At 41.6% G+C, this 20,728-nt stretch overlaps 1 protein-coding gene and 1 long non-coding RNA gene across 3 annotated transcripts in view; both read right to left on the reverse strand.

The window, feature by feature from the left end:
* Window positions 1–5,547, reverse strand: part of CXADR (CXADR Ig-like cell adhesion molecule) — a 34,982-nt gene extending 29,435 nt beyond the window's left edge. For both annotated transcript variants that reach the window (XM_057413014.1, XM_057413013.1), the window contains exon 1: window positions 5,452–5,547. In XM_057413014.1, coding sequence (XP_057268997.1) covers window positions 5,452–5,503 — 52 coding nt within the window. In that variant the 5' untranslated portion in view covers window positions 5,504–5,547. The remainder of the gene's footprint in view (window positions 1–5,451) is intronic.
* An 802-nt stretch (window positions 5,548–6,349) lies between these two features.
* Window positions 6,350–16,597, reverse strand: LOC130601146 (uncharacterized). The gene is made up of 2 exons (XR_008972605.1): window positions 16,507–16,597; window positions 6,350–6,564 (listed from the first exon to the last, which is right to left on the reverse strand). It is a non-coding gene; the product is annotated as an uncharacterized LOC130601146 (long non-coding RNA).
* Between the last annotated feature and the right edge of the window lie 4,131 nt (window positions 16,598–20,728).

Consider the following 20,728-nt stretch of genomic DNA (forward strand, 5'->3'; position numbering starts at 1 on the left):
AACTGACTGCCTGATCCAGCAACCTCATCAGTCTCCCCAACTAAGCCCCCCGCATGCCAAGGTTATACAAACATTTCTCTCCTATGGGAGAACAGCCATCAAGCAGAATGGGTTTTCCTTCTAATGTTCTTCTGCTATCTTTCCTGTCACTCCTTTCTGCCCTGTACCAGGACAACTTGCTGGCAATACTTTGTTTTAAATCATGCAATCTAACCAGTTAAAAAGAATTAATGTATGTTCTAAGCACCTCTACTCAGATCCATTCACCACACACTCACGCAATCAAGTTGTCCAGTAAAGGAAATGACCAGCAAGGATGCTGAGGCTGCTAATGAAACAGGTTTTCATAGAACTATAGCTTCACTGCCACTTACTTCCATGGTAACAAGCTGAAGTGGCTCTTCTTAAACCATGCCCTGAAAGATGCAAATGAGTAAAATGAGGAATTCCCTAAACAGAAAGAAAGAAAAAAAAAAAAAAAGGGGGAAGAAAAAAGGAAGCACAACTAAATTGATTGGGGGTGCATTCTTACAAGTTGGTGAGCTACACAAAGTGTTGAAATTTCTCTATAATGTTTCACACAGCTTCTGAAAGCTCCATGAAATGAACCAGAAGCTGCAACAAGAACAAAAAGAGAACCCCTGTCATTAAAAGCTTGTGAACGCATGCAAGCAACAAATGATTAAATTAGTCAGGAAGTATGATAAAACAATATTAGCCCCCAAACCAAGTTCCCTAGTCTGTACAAATCTTTGTGGGCACTGTGGCTATTAAGTTTTAGCACTCTGATATTGAGACAGATTTGAAGATTCCGATTTTCTCAGAAAGCATTTTTCAAAGCACGAATGCAATCAGTAACGAAGCGCTCATATCAGTAATTTGTATAAGTGCTCATATGGAAATGTATTTTTTGTAAAGCAGCAACAGGAGCTAAACCTAAGCTATTTAGGAATAGTAGTTTCATCTCTATATTAAGCAGGCTTGGCTTCAGGAGAAGCTGCGACAAGCACTGGAAGTGAAGACAGGCAGGCAGCTGAAGTTTGATGCAACACAGGGGAAGCAAGCATGGGGGAGGAGGGAGCAGTGAGAGGAGACCAAAGTGACAAGCTGTAATAATCTCCACAGCAGCATTCTGAAGCATAAAATACTTTCTGATAACACAGGTTAGTTAAGGCAGTATTACCAATTCAAATCTTAGGGTCAATGTCACAGCAGTAACTAGCTGTTCAAGGCATCACCAGTAAAGCTTTTCATACTTCTTGAAACACCAAGATCTGGGAAACCTAGGAAAGGAGTCCTGAACTTCAGATACATTTTTATATTAAGGGATGCTTGAATCCTGCAACTTGTTACAATTACTCGCCAACAGGATGAAGTGTACCAGGTTTAGCAATTAAGGGACTGGGGTATAAATCATTATTTATCTCCTGTGGTAGTTAAATTCCTCCTAATTTAAGCTTCTCCAAGATCTTGTTGCATGCATAGAAACATGAACAGGCTTAAGTTCCTTATTAAACACATCTGACAATACGTATCAGCCAGCAAATGCTGACTTACTATGCCTGCATTAGGTTCAGCTCCCGTGGGGCATGTTACTGGAAATACTTTAGCAAGTTTAATTATAGGGCAATAACCAGAGACTTTTCTCAAAGCTTACCTGTATTTTATTTTTATTTAAAAGTTTAATACCCTATTAATAAAGCATCACACATTGTAGAATTTCAATATAGTACAGAATAGCCTACTACTACTACTAAAACAGATACTAAAAAAGGTAAAAACCCCACCATTACAAGAGCAGCAGTAAAAGATATCACTACAGACTAAAGAAATCCCTATTTACCGTAAAACTCTACTTAAACTCTTATCCTCAATTTCAGCACTTATGTGCACAGCATCACTATTTTGTATAATGTATCTTCTGAAAGCTAAATGGATCACCACCATGTAAACACTTTTGAACATCTATACAAAGGTAGATAATAATCTGGCTATGATAACATTTCCTAGTTGTTGAAAACTTGTGCTCTGCTATTACACATTTTGAAAAGGTTAACAGCTATAGGTGTATTTGTTAAATCAGGATCACAGTTAGGCACCTATATTTATTCTACTTTCTAAAACCCTACACAAACTTGAATTAAACCAGATGATTTCCTCAACACTGTATATAGCACAGAAAAGGTTACCAATAGGTACACAGTCCTGCTCTGAAGCCACAGCACTGGCAAACATATGCTGAATGCAAATAGCAGTGAAAAAAATACTTTTTGTATTAGACCACACATTCTAGAAAGCTTAAAATTAATCAGAAAAACCTGGTTTACACAGTTTACACATCCATAAGACCTAACAAAACGATATGCCAGCACTTAACATCACAACTTAGTTTTCCTCTTCAAACCAGAATTCCATGCTGCCCTTTGGAAAACAGTTTAATACCAGTTGTCTCAACAAAATATTTCAAGATCTGAAGAGGTACATCATTTCTGTTACCGTAGTCCAGGATTTGTTGACAGCTATATAACATTCATTTAAGTTAAACTTAATTTCCACTTGTTGGGAATCTCCCAACTAGTTAAAATGACTGATCATACACAACTACAATACATACCAACAGACCCCTCAAACAGCCAGCAAATTTTCCCCTCTTCACTGACTTGGAGTGCAGTTTCAGATAGAGAAGAACTAGCACAATTGTAAGAGCTATTATGAGTGCAGAAATAGTCATCCAATTGTAAATTCGTAACAGAAGTCTGCAAAACAGCAGAAATTTGGTATTTCAGTACACCAACCTGTTTTGTGGTCATCTTGCAGAAGGCACCAATGCCAGGACAAACTGCCACGAGTTATTTATCAGTTGCACAGGCATGTAATGCCAACACAGACACTAAAATTACTTCATTACTAATTACAAAAATAGAGCAAGAAAGAACTGTTCTCCCCTAATAATCTGAAATGCTCAAGGATGAACTCTTCCCTTCATGCAAGGGAAAGGGTAGTTCCCAATTTATTTATGTATGACTGTGAAATGAACCCTCACAGAGGAATTAAACCCCTAAGCAAGGTTCAGGGTCAGCTTAAATCCAAACACTCTCCTATTTCAACACATAATGGTACAGCCCCTTTGCCTGATGAAGGCATATTTTGTACAGTCAAGATAAACCTCCTTATTTATCTTATTTATACAAAATTGATTATTTTACATCCTCTACTTTTAGTGACAGTGAAACAAGGAAAATTAAGCTTACAGGGAGGGGATGAAAGCTATGAAAACAGCACTTAGTGCAAGACTTAAAATAACATGATAAATTATTCCAGTACCACAAACCAAAGTAAAGACTTCAGCACCTAGACAATCCTCCACTGCCAACAGCTTTCACTTAACTGCACAAAAATTAGCTTCCTTTACATTTGGTCTACATGGAGAGCAGCAATTTACTGACATCTGCTCCCTCAGTGAAGGAATTAATGTCTATCTGGAACACAGACCCAGAAATATTAACTCTGATGGGAAAAAAAAAAAACCTAGCAAGCTCAGAGGATGTATTAACACCTATGATACATAGATTATTAAATTATTTCTGTCCAAGGACTGCGAAATGCATGTGCTTTTCAGGGTACAGTCATCTAAGTAATTGTGCAAAAGATATTCCTAATCAAAATGCAAATATAATACTTTCTTTATGAAGGTATCCAATTTCACCATGATGTCTGATGACACCTGTATACTTCAGAAGAGCTGAAGTGAAAAGCCAGAACAAAACTTTACATTTCCTCATATATTAATTATTCCAAGCTTTATGGTATCATAGCCTTGTTGGACAAGCTGATCCTGGAGGTCCTTTCCAACCTGGTATTCTATGATATCCCAGCAGTGATCCAGCTCATTTGCAGTATGTGTAGTTATACTCACAATAATAAACTTTCAAGCTTGAAGTTACATGAGGTGTTTCAATATAAATCTTAACCGCTAATGCTTTCAACAAAACACTTATAAACTCCTACCTCTTAGATAGCATCTATCTCTTTTCTAGCTCTGCTTAGAGAAACAGGGTTAATGAAGAAATACCAAAATCCTTCCATGCAGGAGATGAGAGTTCATCACTCCATTATAGGCACAGAATTTTGATCCCATGACTAATTTCCCAAAACAGCCCTCACATCACCAGAAACATTAACTTTTCAACAGGAAACAAAAACTGGCCTCCTGACACCACTGATGCACACTTCACTGTGAACCTGTTTCGTCATCTTTGGTAGTCTCACATGAGCTTGGGTCAAATTTAGTGGAAACTTACATAGCTTTAAAAATATGTTTAGGAAACATTAACACAGCACTCCAACCGAGTTCATTACAGGAACACAGTAACACCTTATTTAAGAGCTGAAAAATATTTGCTTAGTTTTAAGTAGCCCAAGCCCATTGGCTTGCTTTTTGTAGGAGGGAAGGGTTGGAAGGCAGGGGGGTTTGTTTGTTTTGAGGGTTTTTGAGATGCCTACTCCTTTGTTTCCTCTCAGCAAGAAAAACAAACGAATTTAAATCCATCTAATTCAATTCCTTTCCCACCACCCTCAAATCCTCTCATGCTTCCTCCAGCGAGTTGCATCATGGACATCCAGTCTGAGACAAATGGGGTGCAAGGGCTCTTTGGAAGCCACCTCTTCTACCCTCTCAAACCGGGACCAGCCTTTAAGCCGGACGCACTGCACGGGCAGGGCTGGGGTTTATGGTCTAAATTTGTTCAATAGTTTGTTTTTTTTCACCTCGGCTTCCGCGCCTGGCGCGCTCTCAGCCACACGCCGGCGGCGGGAGCCACTTTGCCCGTCGCCATCCCTCCGCAGCCGCGCACGGCGGCAACGGGCGGGAAGCACGGCACCGCACTGCCCGCAGCCGCGGGGAAAGCCCCTCATGCTCACACTCGCCGCGCCGCCGACCAACAGAAAAGGAACGCCGCAGAGGGCACACGGAACCCGCAGCGCGGCGGGTGGCCTCCGGCCACGCCGAAGGCTGTATAGAGGTTGGGGTATGGGAAGGAGCGAAGAGACAAAACCGCGACCGAAACGCTTGCCGCCCCTCCGGCGGGTGGCGAACAAAGCCTCGGCCGGCTCCGCAGCGCGCCCCAGCCACCGCCCGCCCGGGCACAGCGCCTCAGCCGCTGCTACCCGGCATCAGCCGCCGGCGGGCGCGGGCCGGGCGCCGACGCCCACCCATGAGACGGAGCCCCCCGCTGTCCAGCTGCCTCCTCCCTCAGGCACACAGCCAGGGGCGGAGGTGCGGCGGGGCTGGCGCGCCTCAGTCACCGCGGCAGAAGCCAGGCGGCCACCAGCCCTCCCTCCCGCCCGCGGCCCTTCAACCCAACCCCAAAGAGCCGCCGCCACTCTGCCACCTCCCTCCATTCCCTACGGTCCCGTCCCATCCCGTCTCGTCCACCTGCTCCCGGCGCCCACCTGCGGAGCAGAGCAGCACGAGGGACACCACGACCAGCGGCGGAGACTCCATGTCGAGCCGCGAGCAGCGGGAGACCGGCACGGGCTGCTCGGTCCCGGCGGGCACCTCCCACGCGCACCGCCCAGCAGGTGAGTGAGTACGTCACTTCCGGGCAACACCACACCCGCGGTGGCTCGGCTGTTACCCCGCCGGCAGTGGCACCTGCTGCGCTCCCGGCTCTCCCCTGCCGCGGAGCCCCTCCGGCCGCCCGGCGCTCCCTCCGCCGCTGCCCGTGCCCGCGCACCTTGGCCGCCGGGCAGGCTGGGCTCTCCGCGCCTCATCGGCTGAGCTCACCGCGCGCGCCGCACCGGGTCCCAGGGCCCAAACCCCGCTGTGAGAGAGTGAGGGTGCCGCGAGGGTGAAGCGGCGCCCGGGGTGCCAAGAGCGCGGCCACCGCCAGGGGGGGGGGGGGGGCACTCTCGACGGTAGCCCCGTCCCTGGCAGTTTCGTCTCTCGGTCCCCATGGCAACGCGGGTGTCACGTGTTGTGCTTCCCTTACACCGAGCGCAAGTCCTTCGACGGAAAGATCTGGAACTGAAGCCCGCAAGCGAGGCACAAGGGAGATCAGCACCTCTGCGAAGGGGCGCAGTCCGATCTTCACTTGTCATAAGGCACGGCTGCCCCGTGTCCAGAATACCAGTGGGGTCAATTCCAGACCGTGGGCTGTATTCGTGTACAGCAAAGCCATTGGTTGCGTTTATCAGAAGATGAATCCGTTGACGAAGTTTATTCTCCATAATTGTGTTCTATACATTCACTGCTAGGCATGTATTACTGTGTGCTGCAACATGTATACTGTATACTGCTATGTATGTGTTACTGTGTACTGCAATATATAGAGCTCTTAACTGGCATGAACATGTTTTTGTCACTGTTATTTATTCATAGAATCATAGAGTGCTTTGGGTTGGAAGAGACATTAAAGATCACCTAGTTCCAACTCCCTGCCATGGGCAGAGACACCTTCCAGGTTGCTCCAACCCCCGTCCAACCTGGCCTTGAACATTTCCAAGGATGAAGCACCCACAGCTCTTGTAAAGGTACCATCTCCTTTGTTAGGTGTACAGCTCTGTCTAAATTAAGAAAGTGTCCCCATAACCAAATATTTACACAAATGCAAAAGCTATGCAGTCCAGATTTTGCAGTCCAAACAAATCTTGAAAGGGATCATATTACTATTTGTTACTGTTCTTTGATGTCCCTAATAAATATTGTTCAAATATATTTTTATATTGTCATGTTCTGTACATATGAGATGACAGTTTAAAAAAAAAAAAGTTATTTCTACGCTTGTTAGATGAACAGGTGACTACTCATAAGGGTATTTTCCCAAACACTTAGCTAAAAAGGAGGTGTTACGCCTTTTGTTCAGTAATCAGTGGTGTCTCCATTTGTGGCTGGAATATATGTGCACTATATATGAAGGTGTACTGTCATCTTTCAAAATGGTTGGTTACTCTAAGTAAAGGAGCAGTTTTTACCTGACACCTCAGAATTAGTTTTTTACTAAGCAGGGTAAATGCATTGTCATTTTTCACAAAGGTTCAGGTAAGTACTGCTTACATCTTTTAAGGACATGACAATTCACAGTGTTTGTTAGATCTCCTTTTAGCAACAAATCTACCCAATAAGAAGTGAGGTACAATACATCAAGCATAGAATTTTAAACTGGGAGAGTTCAAGCATTTTATTGAATGACAGAATTGCCTTTCCTTTCTATGAAGGAAGGAAAGTATCCTTCATGTAATACGAAGCCACAGGAACCAGAACCTCAAAGCAGAGATACTAAGATTTTGGTTTCTTCTGTTGTTTTATATGTGCTGCAGACTTGTGCTTTAAAGGAGAAACTGACTCGCATACCCTAGGCTGACTGGATGAGTAAGGTTTCTTGCTGTACATCCACTTGTGTCAACACAGAAATTATACACCATGGAAAGTATAATGAGGCAATCACAGTCATTACAGAAAGAGAAAATGATTCGTCATTAGAATGGAGATGCTCATTCTTCTGTGAAATAAATCCTAACTAGTAATTAAAATACATACTGCACTGCATTTAGGAAACATGAGGTCCATGCTTTGTCTAGCTAGACAAACCTATTCCTGGTCTCATAAATCAAAAGGAACACTGATGCAGTCATGCTTACAGTGCTGAAAATTGTTCACACTCATGCAAGTTAAAAGTACATCAGAGTACAATGTTAAAATAATTATTTTTAAAAAGCAAAAAATCCACCCTTCCCCACTGTAAACCTTGGTCCAGCTAATAAGGCATAAAACTACCTGATTTATTAGAGGATGTGACATTCTGTAGATTTTGAGTGGCCTGTATACTTCCTGGAACACAAAACACAATGAGGGGAAAAAGATAACTGTGAAAATGACCACTCACAAAGGAAAAGGTCAGGTTCAAAACTTTTTGAACAAATTTCTACTAGTGCTAGCATTTTGGAGCAAGCCCAGAAAAGGCTCTTGGGGTGAAAGCATAATCCGGCCAACATGGAAGAGAGAGCACCTGGAGCAGCAGCCTGCAGTCCACACACCCACATTTTGCAAATGGGTAATTGTTTAGCATGTATTTTGTTGAGAATGCTGTCTCATGCTCAGGAATCTTAAAATTTATATTAAATATTAAAAAGTCATTTCCAGTGTTTAAGAAAAACTTCAGTATGAGAACTCCCACGTCAGCGTCAGTCTAAATGTGTAAATACCTTGGAATAATAAAACCAATCCAATATTTTCTAAATTTTTGCCTTTTTTTTTACACACAACCCCCAAAACATAAATTCAGAAGTAATTTTAAAATAAGTTTGCAAAAAATGGTGTGGTTGGGACTGTTTGGTATAACTAGGATGTCCAAAACTAAACTTTTCAGAGCCTGAATAAAAAGGTTTGCATATTTCTGCAACTTCTGCAATAATTTTTAAGGTAAATTATCCATTAATTTCAAACCCTGGTTATAAATGTTTTGTGTTTCCTGCTTTGAAAATGCTTCTACAAAGTGAAATTACTGTTGGTTTGGTTTTTTGAGGGGAAGGGTGGAAGAGTAGCAAGTGAAGAGTATAAGTGAAGTTACTCATTGGCTGGACCTGCAGCCTGTGTGGGTTACACAAGTTCACAAAGGATGTGACCGTGTGATAAAATGGCACTCTTCTCTGTTTCAGTTTCTGTCCTGTGCTGGAGGAGCAGCTGTGGCCAGCTGCTGCAATTCTTGAGGGAAGATTCCCCATTGGGCTGTACCATTCATGTATATAACAGCATGTCTCACGAAGGACAAGATTAAAAATAGGGAAGAAAGACAAAGAGAAGGAGCAAGTAGTATCTTTGGGACTTTGGGTCTGGATTCCTACTTGTAGAAGGGAGTGACCACATTTTCTTCTGGATCAGCAGACTCCATCAGTTTATCATTCAGGCCAGAGCCAGCATGAGGGAGGACACAGGGATGTTTGGCCAGGAGAGGGGATACAGGGTCGGAGGATGGGACAGGTGTCAGGTGTGAGTCTACCTGGAGGTTGGTTATTTAAACTAGAGGTGCCACAGCCCTGCTCTCCTCCTACCCGTGATACTCCCACGTGTGTACTTGTGCTGGGACTGCAGCTTGTGACACCAGCTGATAAGATAGTTTGGGAAGCCAGGCTGGCCAAATATGAATACCGTTTGTGTTCAGCCAGCTGAGCTCCCTGAAATATTTTCCTGCTTATTTGCCTGAGTGCCAGCTGGCATAAAAAAGCGGGGGGGGGGAGGGGGTGGGGTGATTTGCAGCAGACAGGGAAAGGGAAGGACTGTGAATCAGATGAGATCAGTTTAAGATGCTGTGGTACCACATCTAGAGCTGCAAGAAAGCTTTTAGCTTGTAGCTGTTTGAAAGAAAAAAATCCAAAAGTCATTTTTTTCCAAAGTCATTTTTGGCATTGGTTATAGTGGTGTCCATGCCCCAGCACTGCAAGGAACAGGCACTTCTGTACTGCTGAGCTTTTTGGTACTAGCTGTCCTTATCAGCATCAGTTAAACAAGCCCAAGGCAAGTCAGGCTGATGTGCTGAAAATAGCTGCCAGAGTCAAGAGATAGCGTACATCAAGGTCTCATCAACATGGGGATTTTAGACGGCAAAGTTACAGAGTATTTTGTAAGGAAGCTTTCATGTGCAGCCTCTCGCCTGATGTCCCAACTGGCAGCCCAGAGCAGCATCACATTCCTGAGGGCGGGGTGTGCAGCCTTCCAGCTTCCCCACTGGGATGGGTCTTAGCGAGATATCACCACCTCAGCTTCCACAGGGAGAGCACTCTGGTCATGCTTTGGAGGAGGTGCCGATCTGCACGCGTGTGGTGACCGGATGACTGGGTTCTGCCTTTAACACCCTTGGTTTCCAGTTAAACTTTCACGCACTTGCTACCTTTTTATGATGACTAAATGCAGACCATTACTGGGGAAAAGAAGGAGAAATAAAGAAAAAATTATCCAACAATAGCTGAGATTTAATTATCTTTAATTCAGGTTAATGTTTTTCATGCACTGTCTTAAAGTTAAAATAACAGCTTTCACATTTAGCACCTCAGTCAAGTGACAGTTGCTATCATCAGGGTAAAATTCACACCTTGCTATGTTCCTCTTTTCAGAGAGACAATTTTTAGCAAAGACGTTTTAAGAGGGCATCAATTTACACCTTTGTGTCCCTGTGAAATTAAAGTTTAGAAATCACTCTCAGAGGCTACTTGAATGTTTGCATCATTTAGATGAACAAATAGCAGAAAGAAGGACTATCAGTCCCCTACTGATTGTCGTTGATCCAAACTTAAAACTACATATTTATGCTGTGAAAGGGAAGCAACATCCATGTAATGTAAGATAGATTTGGTTTTCTTAAAGTCCAGAAGAGGAGTGTATTGTGTGATTTGTCTTCATAGACATATTAGTGCTACACATCTTTTGTTAGTTATATATTGGAGGGCTGTTTGGATTCAAACTTTCATGTATACACATAGCAGTAAGAGTGCAATATCTGCTGGCTGGAACATTAATACAATTGACAGTACAGATCTGTGCTCTAGCAAATTATTTTTCTGAGCTAATATTCATCACAGTGAGGCTTTAAAAGTTTCCTATAAGAGGAAAAATAGATGCGATTTCCAGAAGTGATGAGGAAGTGCTTCTTTAGCAGCTGAACTAAAGGTGCACTATCTCCAAAAGAGGTGACATTTACACCCCTCTCTCCTCTTTTTTCTGTCTCTCTTTTTGCACTGAATTTCGGCTGTGGCATTTGCCAATGCCCATATGACCCAGCAACAGCATTCCACTGACATCACAATCCCAGTCCCCCCTCCCTATTTTCAGCTTCACAGTCACCAGACTTTACTTTGTGTCAGCTTTGATAGAGCTTTGATAATCATCTCACAATTTAGTGAGCTAATCTAGCTCACCAAAGAGGAAATAAAACTACTCCCCTCCATTTTCTTTATGAGCTCAAATTACCTGCGGAATAGATTGCTGGCCATTGCTGCAGCCACAAAAACAGCACAAGCACAAGCTGAGAGGAGGTGAAGTTGTGAGAAAGGATTGGAAAAGTGGGCCCATACTTGTTGGTTGTAGCAATAACTATATCTTCTCAGCTGCCTTATGAAGTTTGGCCTTTAGAGTGAAATTAGCTGTATCATGGGACGGTTGTGTTGAAACACAACTACACTTGTGAAGAAGGCTAAATTCCCACTCCTACTACTGACTACTTCTGGAGGGAACACAGCATCAACACCTAGCATCCATCCAGCAGTTGTACTTCTAACATGGATCTTCAAAATTACAGCCAGAGGAAGACAGCAGTTATGCACTTTCTCACAGGATTAGCATGGGTCATACCTGCTTTGTGTTGCATTCTCCAGCTGGAGTTGCTCAGTACTTGTGGAGGAATTCTTGCATGGCCAGACTAGAAGTGATCATTAGAGAGCTGAAAGGCCAAGGGGAATACAGAAACCACCTATAAATAGGCAGAAAGGTATAAAACCTGGCATCTGTTGATAGAAGAAGGATGTTTGTATTTTTTTTTCCTACTGCTTAGAAAACAAGGCAAGCCTGGGAACAGGATCCACACTTGCTAAGGAGTTGGAAGAGAAACTGCATCTGAAAAGTAAAAGCATTTGTGAGCTAAGAGTAATGGGAAGTGGGTTCTCCAATCCTTCAAGGAGTACAGTTCAAGAGGAGGGTAATCATAGATATGGCAGAGGCATTAGCATTTCATACTTAATCCCAAAATTAACTCAAGTCAGTTTTAACAGTGCGGAGTAAGTAGCTGATGGGACAGTAGCTTGGAAGTGCATCATGAGCTTTCTGTTTATTTTGTTGGTGCGAGGCATTTATAAATAGTGCTATTGCCCTTACCAGCCTCTTTGGTGCCTGTATCCACCACTTAAGATGCCAGTGACAATTTCTGAACTGCTACTCAGCTGCCACTGTCCTACTACTCAGTCAGGTTTCTTCTGGTGTCACTGCTGACATTACCCAGTCACTAGCAAGCTGATCAAAGCCAGTTCCTGAGGTGAAATTCTGGAAATCCTGAAGCAAGATTTTCCATAATCAGGGGAAATTACCCTTTCATACTAAGCTTGATGCATATGTGTTAAGTGGTGTAAGGGACAGCCTGTGACCTAGAGTGCACAAGCCTGCAATGCAGTATTTCTAGTGACTGCCCTAATAACTATGTTGTGATACAGCTATTAACTAGTGGAAGAAAGAAGAAAGTGCATTAAGACAGGAGCCAATCACATGTAACACTTACTTCATCTGGCATTCATTTGCTTATTCTGCCAGTCAGACCAGATCTCATAGGCATGCCCAGATCACTCCTAGTATCTGTGGCCTGCCAGCTCATGTGTCTGGACACAAACCAACAGTGGATGGAAGAACAGTGGAAGCACAAAAGACAGTACAAGGAATAAAATAACAGGGTAAAAATAAGAGATAGTGAGTGCAAATACAGGATGGGAGAACAAAGTGTTCCATCTGGTACTGGCAAACCAATTAAAGATGCTGATGTAAAGAGGGGTTTGTAGAGCTCAAGAACAGGAAGATAGGTGCCATTTCAGGTCCCTCAGCTAGCTATACAATGTCAGTGTGTTAGATGCCTACATTTTACTCCCTGTCCTACACTTCACCTTTCATGCTTTAATAGTGTGGGATGCTTTGTGATCAGCTGGCTGCTTTCTGAAATATTTCTTGCATAGATGTCTGATGCTTCCCTTCTCCAGGGAAACCTGGCTGGTTAGCTCAGGGCTGTAGAATCTGCTCGTTGCAGAAGTTCAGGTGTTTCAGGGTAACTGCAACAGTTCTTACAGCCAAGCTCCTCAAAGGTATCTCAGTGTGAACTACTGTTGTTTCCGACAGGATAGTTAAATAACACTGGGGACTGTATGTCAGGGCTCACAGTTCAAAAGATTCTGAGGGTATTTCCATTGAATAACACTTGTTATTGTACATGGCATCATTGAAGAATGGCAATTTTCTTCAATTTGTTTGAAGCCTTGTGCTGCTTGGCATTTTCTGTTTAGCTTGTACTGTCATGAAAAATAAACTTCCATTAAAAATTATCAAATATCAGAACCTCCTTACGGCTGATAGACTGGGAAGACTTGCAGAAATCACAAAAAAAAACCAAAAAACAAAAAAAAACCAATCCACCACCAAACCCCCCCCAAAACCACCACCAGAAATAAAAATACTCTTAACTCTTTTTTCTTTTTTTTTTTTGTGGGTTTCTTTTTTTGTTGTTGTTGTTGTTTTTTTTTAATGCAGTCTCCCTGTTTGGGAGTGTGGGGAGAAAGGAAGTTTTTCATAAGGTTTTGGTTGGCAATAATACATAATAGGATTTCCTAGCCCTTTATGAGATGGATGCTACCTCCTCCTCATCATCATTTCTATATATTCCTGCCTCTTCTGCTTAATCCTCAACTTTGCCTCTTCAGGTTCCTTTCCTTAAATTCCATTTTTTCCTCATAGGTGAACATATATCCAGGATACATTTAACTATGGCAATACCTAAAATCTTAAAATGTTGTCTAGCAGTGCCTAGGAGCTTAAGAATGCTGAAATTGCTGTTGTGAGTCACATGCGGATGTCCCTGCTCTAAATGATGCTGTGTATCAAGGGCATTCAGCACAAGCAGAAGAATGGATATGACTTCCTGAATAGCAAACTGAGAGTAAAACAGTCATACTGTTGGCCTGATGCTTCTTCCATTATGTTGTCCTCCATTTCCCTTACCTTGGGTACTATTATGTACCCTCAGAGCAGGTCCAGCTGCCTGATACATTGGCAACCATGACATAAATTGCTCTTTGCCCTTCATCGCTTCCCTCATCACAGCCACACCTGCTGGGTGTGGCAGGGACTTTGGCCCAGGAAATCCACATTTGTTTTCCAGAGTGAAGTTTCTGATTGTCCAAGTTGGAAGTTCTGTAGGAACCTTCCCCCATGGAGGCAAAAATGAAGGTCTTAACTATCAGTCCAGAATCAGTTTCTAGAAAGGAGCGTCATACGTGGCTGTTTGAAATCGCAATAGACATTGTTTGCTGACCCCAAAAAGGGTTTGCTGACCCAAAAAGAAGCCCTCTCAAAAGTGCAGGTTTTCTTTGCTGAGATTTTTCTTCCCTGCGCAGTGCATTTAAATAGCGTCCTGTTGTAAGAGAGAGTTCCAGTTTGCGTTCCAAGTCAATTTGGATGCATTTCTAGTTGCTGGATCATTTAACACCATGTTGCTGTAAAATCTGTAAAAATTTCACTTTGTAAAGGGTTTGGGGATTTTTTGGCTTGGTTTGTTCGCTTGGAGTTTGTTGGTTTGGGTTTTTTAGGTTGGGTTATTGGGGTTTTTTAGGTAGGGTTATGTAATTTTCCTTCCTACTGTAGAAAAAGGTTGGGTTGGTTTCAGTAGTGCATTGTAATTACATTAGCTCAGGGGAAAATGCTGACAGTGTAAGGAATACATATTTTTACTGAGAACAACCTTTGTAATGTCTTGCGTAACTGTTTACAATGAAACCTGTTTTAAATGGCCTCACTGAGAGGCAGTGAAAGGTATTTGCCCAGTAGAAGTAGCCCGTGACTGCAGTGTAGCACTGTTCACCTAATGGCAGACTGTAACAAATGTCATTGCTTATTGCAAGTGGTGCTTATTGCAGAATTGTGGTGTATCTGGGGATATTCTGCAAATAGTCCTCTACAAAGAAATGAAACTATTTCCCAAATTCTATACTTCATTATTTCTGAAAGTATTTTTTCCTTTTCTTCCATGGTTTTAGCTTATTGCCTCTTGTTAAGGCAGATTTCAGTGGTGAATGTCATCTTGAATTATATTTTAATCTTTCATCAATTAGTGAAATGCTCCAGGAGGAGGAACAAAATGTATTCAGGAGTTCAAAACCAAATAGCATGACATGGGAAGGAAAGTGGGGAGGCAGGACAGCCAGAGTCTTAGTTCTGCTGTTTGTTGAAAGGTCTGGGCACAGTTTGCTTCACCTGTTTGTTCCCCAGTTGTTCCATCTAAATAACTGTATAATTAAGTATTTGCTTGTCTGAAAAGGACAGTATAAAAACTAAAATCAGTAACTCATACTGCAAAACACTTCGTCCTACCCCTTCATAGAGGAAATACTGAGATGCATTAAATTATATAGATGCTATAATTTGCATTTCAGAGGACAATTCAGTGCATTTTATGACCTCACACTGGAAGTTGAGAGATCTGTTTACACTACAGGGTGGCAAAGGCTGATACTTGGCCTGAAGGGACATCGAAAGCAGTAGTACTGGCCCTTCCCTTACCTGGTGCTCTCACTGCTCCGTGCTACACCTTTGTGTTTGGGCAGCGTTCGTTTCCTTGTAGCCACCAGGGAGATGGAATCAGGCAAACCCCGCAATTTAAGGGGAGGGAGAGAAGCATCAACCCAAGACAGATGAGGGCTGTGGCCTGCCTCTTTCAGCGGCAGCAGCAACTTTTAGATCAGCTTCAGCTGTCTTACCTTACCTTGATACAGTATCTGCTGGTATTTCACCTAAGTACAAGCTGCAAGTGAAGTCCTGGCACCACTGAAAGGAAGGGCTTGGCTCCCACTGAGCTCAGAGAGGTCAAAGCTTCCTCTTGCAAGGTGCGGCTTCCTATCAGCACCCCAGCAGCAGTTTGGGATGGTTTAGGAGCTGCCCACACTGCCCCGCTGCTCGCAGCAGCATCTTTACCTGCTGGCTGAATCAGTTCCTGAATCCCTCACTGCTCATTATGAGCTTGGTTATGAATATACATATGTGAGTATGCATATGAGTATCAACGTATGTGTTCCTGATAGTATTATCGCAGGATGATCATTTTTGCAAAAAGGCAAAGATGACTATGTGGCTAGGATTATTAACATTCATTGACGTACTTGTCATTTCAGCTAAATCTTCTATTAAAAGACTGTGAAAACTATGTATACTATTGTATTATTGTCTTTTTGTGCTACAGTGGTGTCTAAAGGCTCCAGTTATGAGTCATGTCCCTTTTTCACTAAGTACAGTAAGTATGCATAACGTTTTGCATAACATTTTTCACTAAGTGAAAAAGAGAAATGGAGTCATGTAAGTATGCAATAACAAAAGATTGTGCGTACTTATTGTACTTAGTGAAAAAGAGACATGACTAAATAGTCTACTCTGTTCTCTGAAGTTAGTGTTTCTTTTTAGTGCTCCTAAAGCTGTGCAATTAAACTGTCATATTGGACCTGATATTTCAAGATACATTCTTCATGGACATATGGCATTTTAATTCTACCACAAAGTAATATTGCTCATATGATTATTGACCTGGTATTGTAACCTCATGCCAGGTCAAACATGACTGATTTTCAGTGTGATTTTATTTCATAATAAACCCTTCTTCTTATGTAGCCTCGATTTTTGCTGTCATTTAAGATGGCACAATTCTGACTGTTTTTGTTTTCCCTCTGTCAGGGATCACTACTCCAATAGCAGAAGGAGTAAAACAGCAAGTGTATCCATACCTCAGCTCCTTCAGTTTGCTCTTTGGAAATCCATCAAATGAAACAGCTTTCAGTGCATCAGCTTCAAGATGAATTGAACTGCCTGAAAAATGAGAATGACCCTTTTTTTTTGTTCTTGATTTTGCTGCCTGATGTAACTTCTGGTGGCTGGAGGCCTGGGGAGGTGGGTGTCTTAGTAGAGGAGTGGGGCAGGATATTCTATAAACTATCTGTTTTGTTTTGTTTTGTTTTTAAAGCAAATGTTTATAATTTGCTTTAGCTGGTCTGGGGCCAAGTATCTTACACATTTATCAATGCAGACAAATCAGAACTAAACTCAAGTATTTTTAGTAGTCTTGACCAGAACTATAGTCTACACTTCTCCTTAAAAAAAGAATTAATACCATAAATTAACTGACTTTTTTTTTTGTAAAAATAAACAAAACAAACCAAAAAACCTGCACAATCAAAAAAACCATCAACATAAAAAAAATTGGAAAAAAAAAGTCCAAAAAAAACCCAACCCAAACCAAACAACCTAAGATATGAGAAATACTTTTAATTTAGTCAGTGTTAAAAGATGTCTAGTGAGGAAAAATACTAAGTGCCTCTAAGGTAAGTATGAAACAGACATAAGGAGATGGTTATGATACACCTAACTGCCTACTTACTCGCAAACTACTTATGTTTCCTGGAAGAGAAAGGCTTTAAGCAAGGATGTAGAAGAAATTAACTTAGTGGCCTTGCTTCTTTTGGGAGGGAGGGGTATCCTCCAATGCCACTGATGATCAAAAGAGAAAGCAGAAAAGTGCTATGTGCAATAAAAGATCGGGCCACCTGACAAAGCAGAGGTCAAAAAGGTGAACAGATTGAAAGGATGTAAGAAAATATGATAGAGTAAACCTCTACATGTAAATCTTTACAATGACAGAGTAAATCTCTACATAGTAGATCTGTGATCTGTCTATGATGAAGTAAACCAACACAGGCCCAAAACAAATAGTATTTTTTACATGGTGAGAAAAAGGAACTAATGGAGAGACACAAATGCAGACATGGTATGATCAAAGTGATGACACAAGAAGAAAGTTGTGTATATACTAGGATTTAGAAAACAAGATTGTACCTGCTAAACTGGGGGAGAAGTGATGACAGCAGCATATCTGCATGACTTACCTATAACATAAGAAGCAAACACTTTGTAGTCTAAGAAATTGAAAAAAAAAAAAGAAATTGCACAATTACTTACAATGCAGGTACAATTTGCCACTAGTTGAAGGCAGAATAAACTGAGCCCCAAGTGTGTCTTGAGCAATGAGGGACACCCATGGTGCCTGAGGACCAGGATAAGGTTTATGTGCCACCTCTGCCTTGTGAGATCCTTTCCACACACCTTATGCTTTCTTCTTATAAAATCTATTGCCTTTCTTTGTAGGTGTGTATCTTTTAGAGCATTTTAGAGGTGGTATCTCTTCACATAGTCAAAACAATCCTGGCGTTTTGATGGGCTGATATTTTGCTTCATGGATTTAAAGTGAAGACTACGTAGTCTTTCCCTCACCAATTCAGATTCTGGTATCTTTGCTACTATCATGTGCTGCTCTCTCCTTGTTCACACAAATTTCCCAGCACACAGCGGTTACTGTCACCAACCTTTAGGACCTCCTCTGCCACTGGTGACATTTGCAGGCATAGGCACTGTTATTTTTATGCAGAGAAAGATTTCTCTCAGGACCTAGTCTAACACTCATTCCATCAGAAATACTTCACATCTGCTCATGCTGTCACAACTATAAACCTTTTTTTTTTTAGTTCGTTCTTTCTTCAGTATCACAGATGAGATATGTATTTACTACAAAAAAAAACCAACCCAGAAACCAAACAAAACTTCTCAAATGCTATTCTTTCTTGCCAGAGAGGAAGAAGGCTGAGGGAGAAGTTGATCTTTGTTTCCACTCCTTATCTCTTGTTTTTTGTTACCTCTTATATTTGTTAATGGCTGTAAAATAATAAAGTAGCTTAGAGCTGAGCAGAGCACCGCCATGTTATAAGTATCAAAGGCTGATCAGCTTGGAAACAGGGATTAAGAGATTTTGACTCTTCTTTTAAATGCATCGGAAACAAGACTATGGTGGCCCTATGAAAATTCCATGAATGGGAAGGGCTGCCTGTGTAGTTTGTGTGGCACCAGCTGAAGACAGCCCTGGGAGAGGGCAGGCTGGTGAACGCTGCAAAGGCTCATCCCAGGATTTCCAACATTCTGGATGATGTTTAACCCACCTGTTCTCCCTCTCTGGCCACTATAACTACAGGTGTAAGATTCAAGAAGGTCTTTTAGAAGAGACAGACTTCACTCTGGAGGTTTGGCTATTGACGTTTGACTAGGGAAGATGCAGTTCAGTAATGCTGAACAACCTTCTTTGCCTTACCCTGCACCATGTCTCCCTCTTCTTTAGCTCATGTGTTTTCAGACAATTCAGTTACAAAAACTGCCTCAGCACCACCATGGGGACAATGAGTAGCAGGACCACTGGGAGAAGCACAGAGTGAGAAGGAATTCATCTGCAAAGGCAAATGACTGAAGAGCTGATTTGGGCTGGGCTGGGGAATGTGGTGTGTCCTCCAGGTGCATTAAGGAAGAGTATGCTGAAAACCTAGAAAGAGGACAGGAGGAAACAGCCCAAGAGATGGGTTTGTCCCCCTTAAAGAAAGTGTCAGTGACATTTTTTAATAGATGTGGAGGTAAGACACCCAGTTATAATATCTTGTATATGAAAATGCTGACCGCAGGCAATACAAATGAAAGATCTATTAATAGGAGCAAATAAAGCTAGACAAATAATGTTTGACACTTCCCTACATCCTCTGCTCAGCTAACTCAGTACGTTTCTACATTCAGAGAGCTTATTGTTCGGGATACATGGGGAACAATCAGAACAAAAAATGCTTCAGGTAAAATAGTGATACAGGCAAACTGTTTAACATTTAAGTGTATTTTAAGCACTAATAAATTTGTAAGCACTGGTGAAGACATAATCTTTTAACAAAGTGAGGCAAGTAAATAAATATAAGAGCTAGGTTTGTAGTTACCCTACAGGAAGAAATAAGAAACAACCAAATGAATAAAATAACTCTTTGAGTTAAAGAGCCTGCAGGGACCATGTAAATTCAAGCCAATACAGATGCCAGCTTCAGTTTTTAAAGCCCAGGAGGGATGCTTATAAATGCAAACCGTTTTTTACAAAATATGATAAAATTCAGAATAATTCATTTAAAGAGTTTCTTTTCTGAAGGTCTTCAGTCAGGTTCTTAATTGTGTCTCTGAAGTGGGTGAGGCCATTTAAAGGAAAATAAGATACAGAAGCAGAGAAAAACACACAGTTCAAGAAGATAATAAAAAGACAGCCTTTAAAAATGTTAAAGAAGCCCAGCCTTCCAAGAAAAAAACACAACAAAACCAAAAAACCAGCTCACACAAATATTCCACTGCATGCAAAACAAAGCAGTCTCTGATAAATGAATCAAACTGTAGTGCTGCTTAATTTGTAAGTGTAACTTTCAAAACAAAGGGATGGGATGGCCTAAGATTTTTTTGTTGACACTGTCATCATTTCCATTAGGATTTTTTTTAAATGTGCTTGTTTCTTTACATTAGAAATGTCAACAAAAAAGGCCCTTCAGAATTTCAAATATATGTTTGGAGTTCACAGCAAATACTGTTTTAAAGCCCATTTTGTTCTAAGAATTAGTCAACATTTTTTGTCACTATATAGTGGCACTTTAATTATACTAGTTTGTGCCAGTGTAACTGCATTCAGACAAAAAGCTACAGTGATGCAAATGCTCCTCCTCCCCCCTCAAGCGCCTACATTCAGAAATTACCTTCAAGTCAAGACAGTTACAGACAAGGCCAAAGGCAGGGGAAAAAAAAAAGAACATTTTAAATAAAAGCTACAGCTAAAAATGCAGGCCTTGGCTAAACATTATAAACAAAAATAATCACATATAAAAATCCAGAGTGCTTTTAATGTTCTGAAATGACTCAAGCACCGTTGCCAGCATGGCTAATTCTGTTATAAACAACATCAAGAAGCGAAAGGTGAAAGTTGGAGCTGTCTTCCAACATAACTTTTTTTTTTTTGATACAGAAAAATGTTACCTGTGAATTTCAGAGACTCAGAGAATTGCTTCCATTAGCTGAAAAAGAGAAGTTAAGAAGTAGAATCAAATGTGAAGGAAATAA

Source organism: Pezoporus wallicus, unplaced genomic scaffold (genome assembly GCF_028554395.1).
Source record: "Pezoporus wallicus isolate ANWC-B61680 ecotype Strahan unplaced genomic scaffold, APGP_CSIRO_Pwel_v1 contig_6484, whole genome shotgun sequence".
In the NCBI taxonomy this organism is placed as follows: domain Eukaryota; kingdom Metazoa; phylum Chordata; class Aves; order Psittaciformes; family Psittacidae; genus Pezoporus; species Pezoporus wallicus.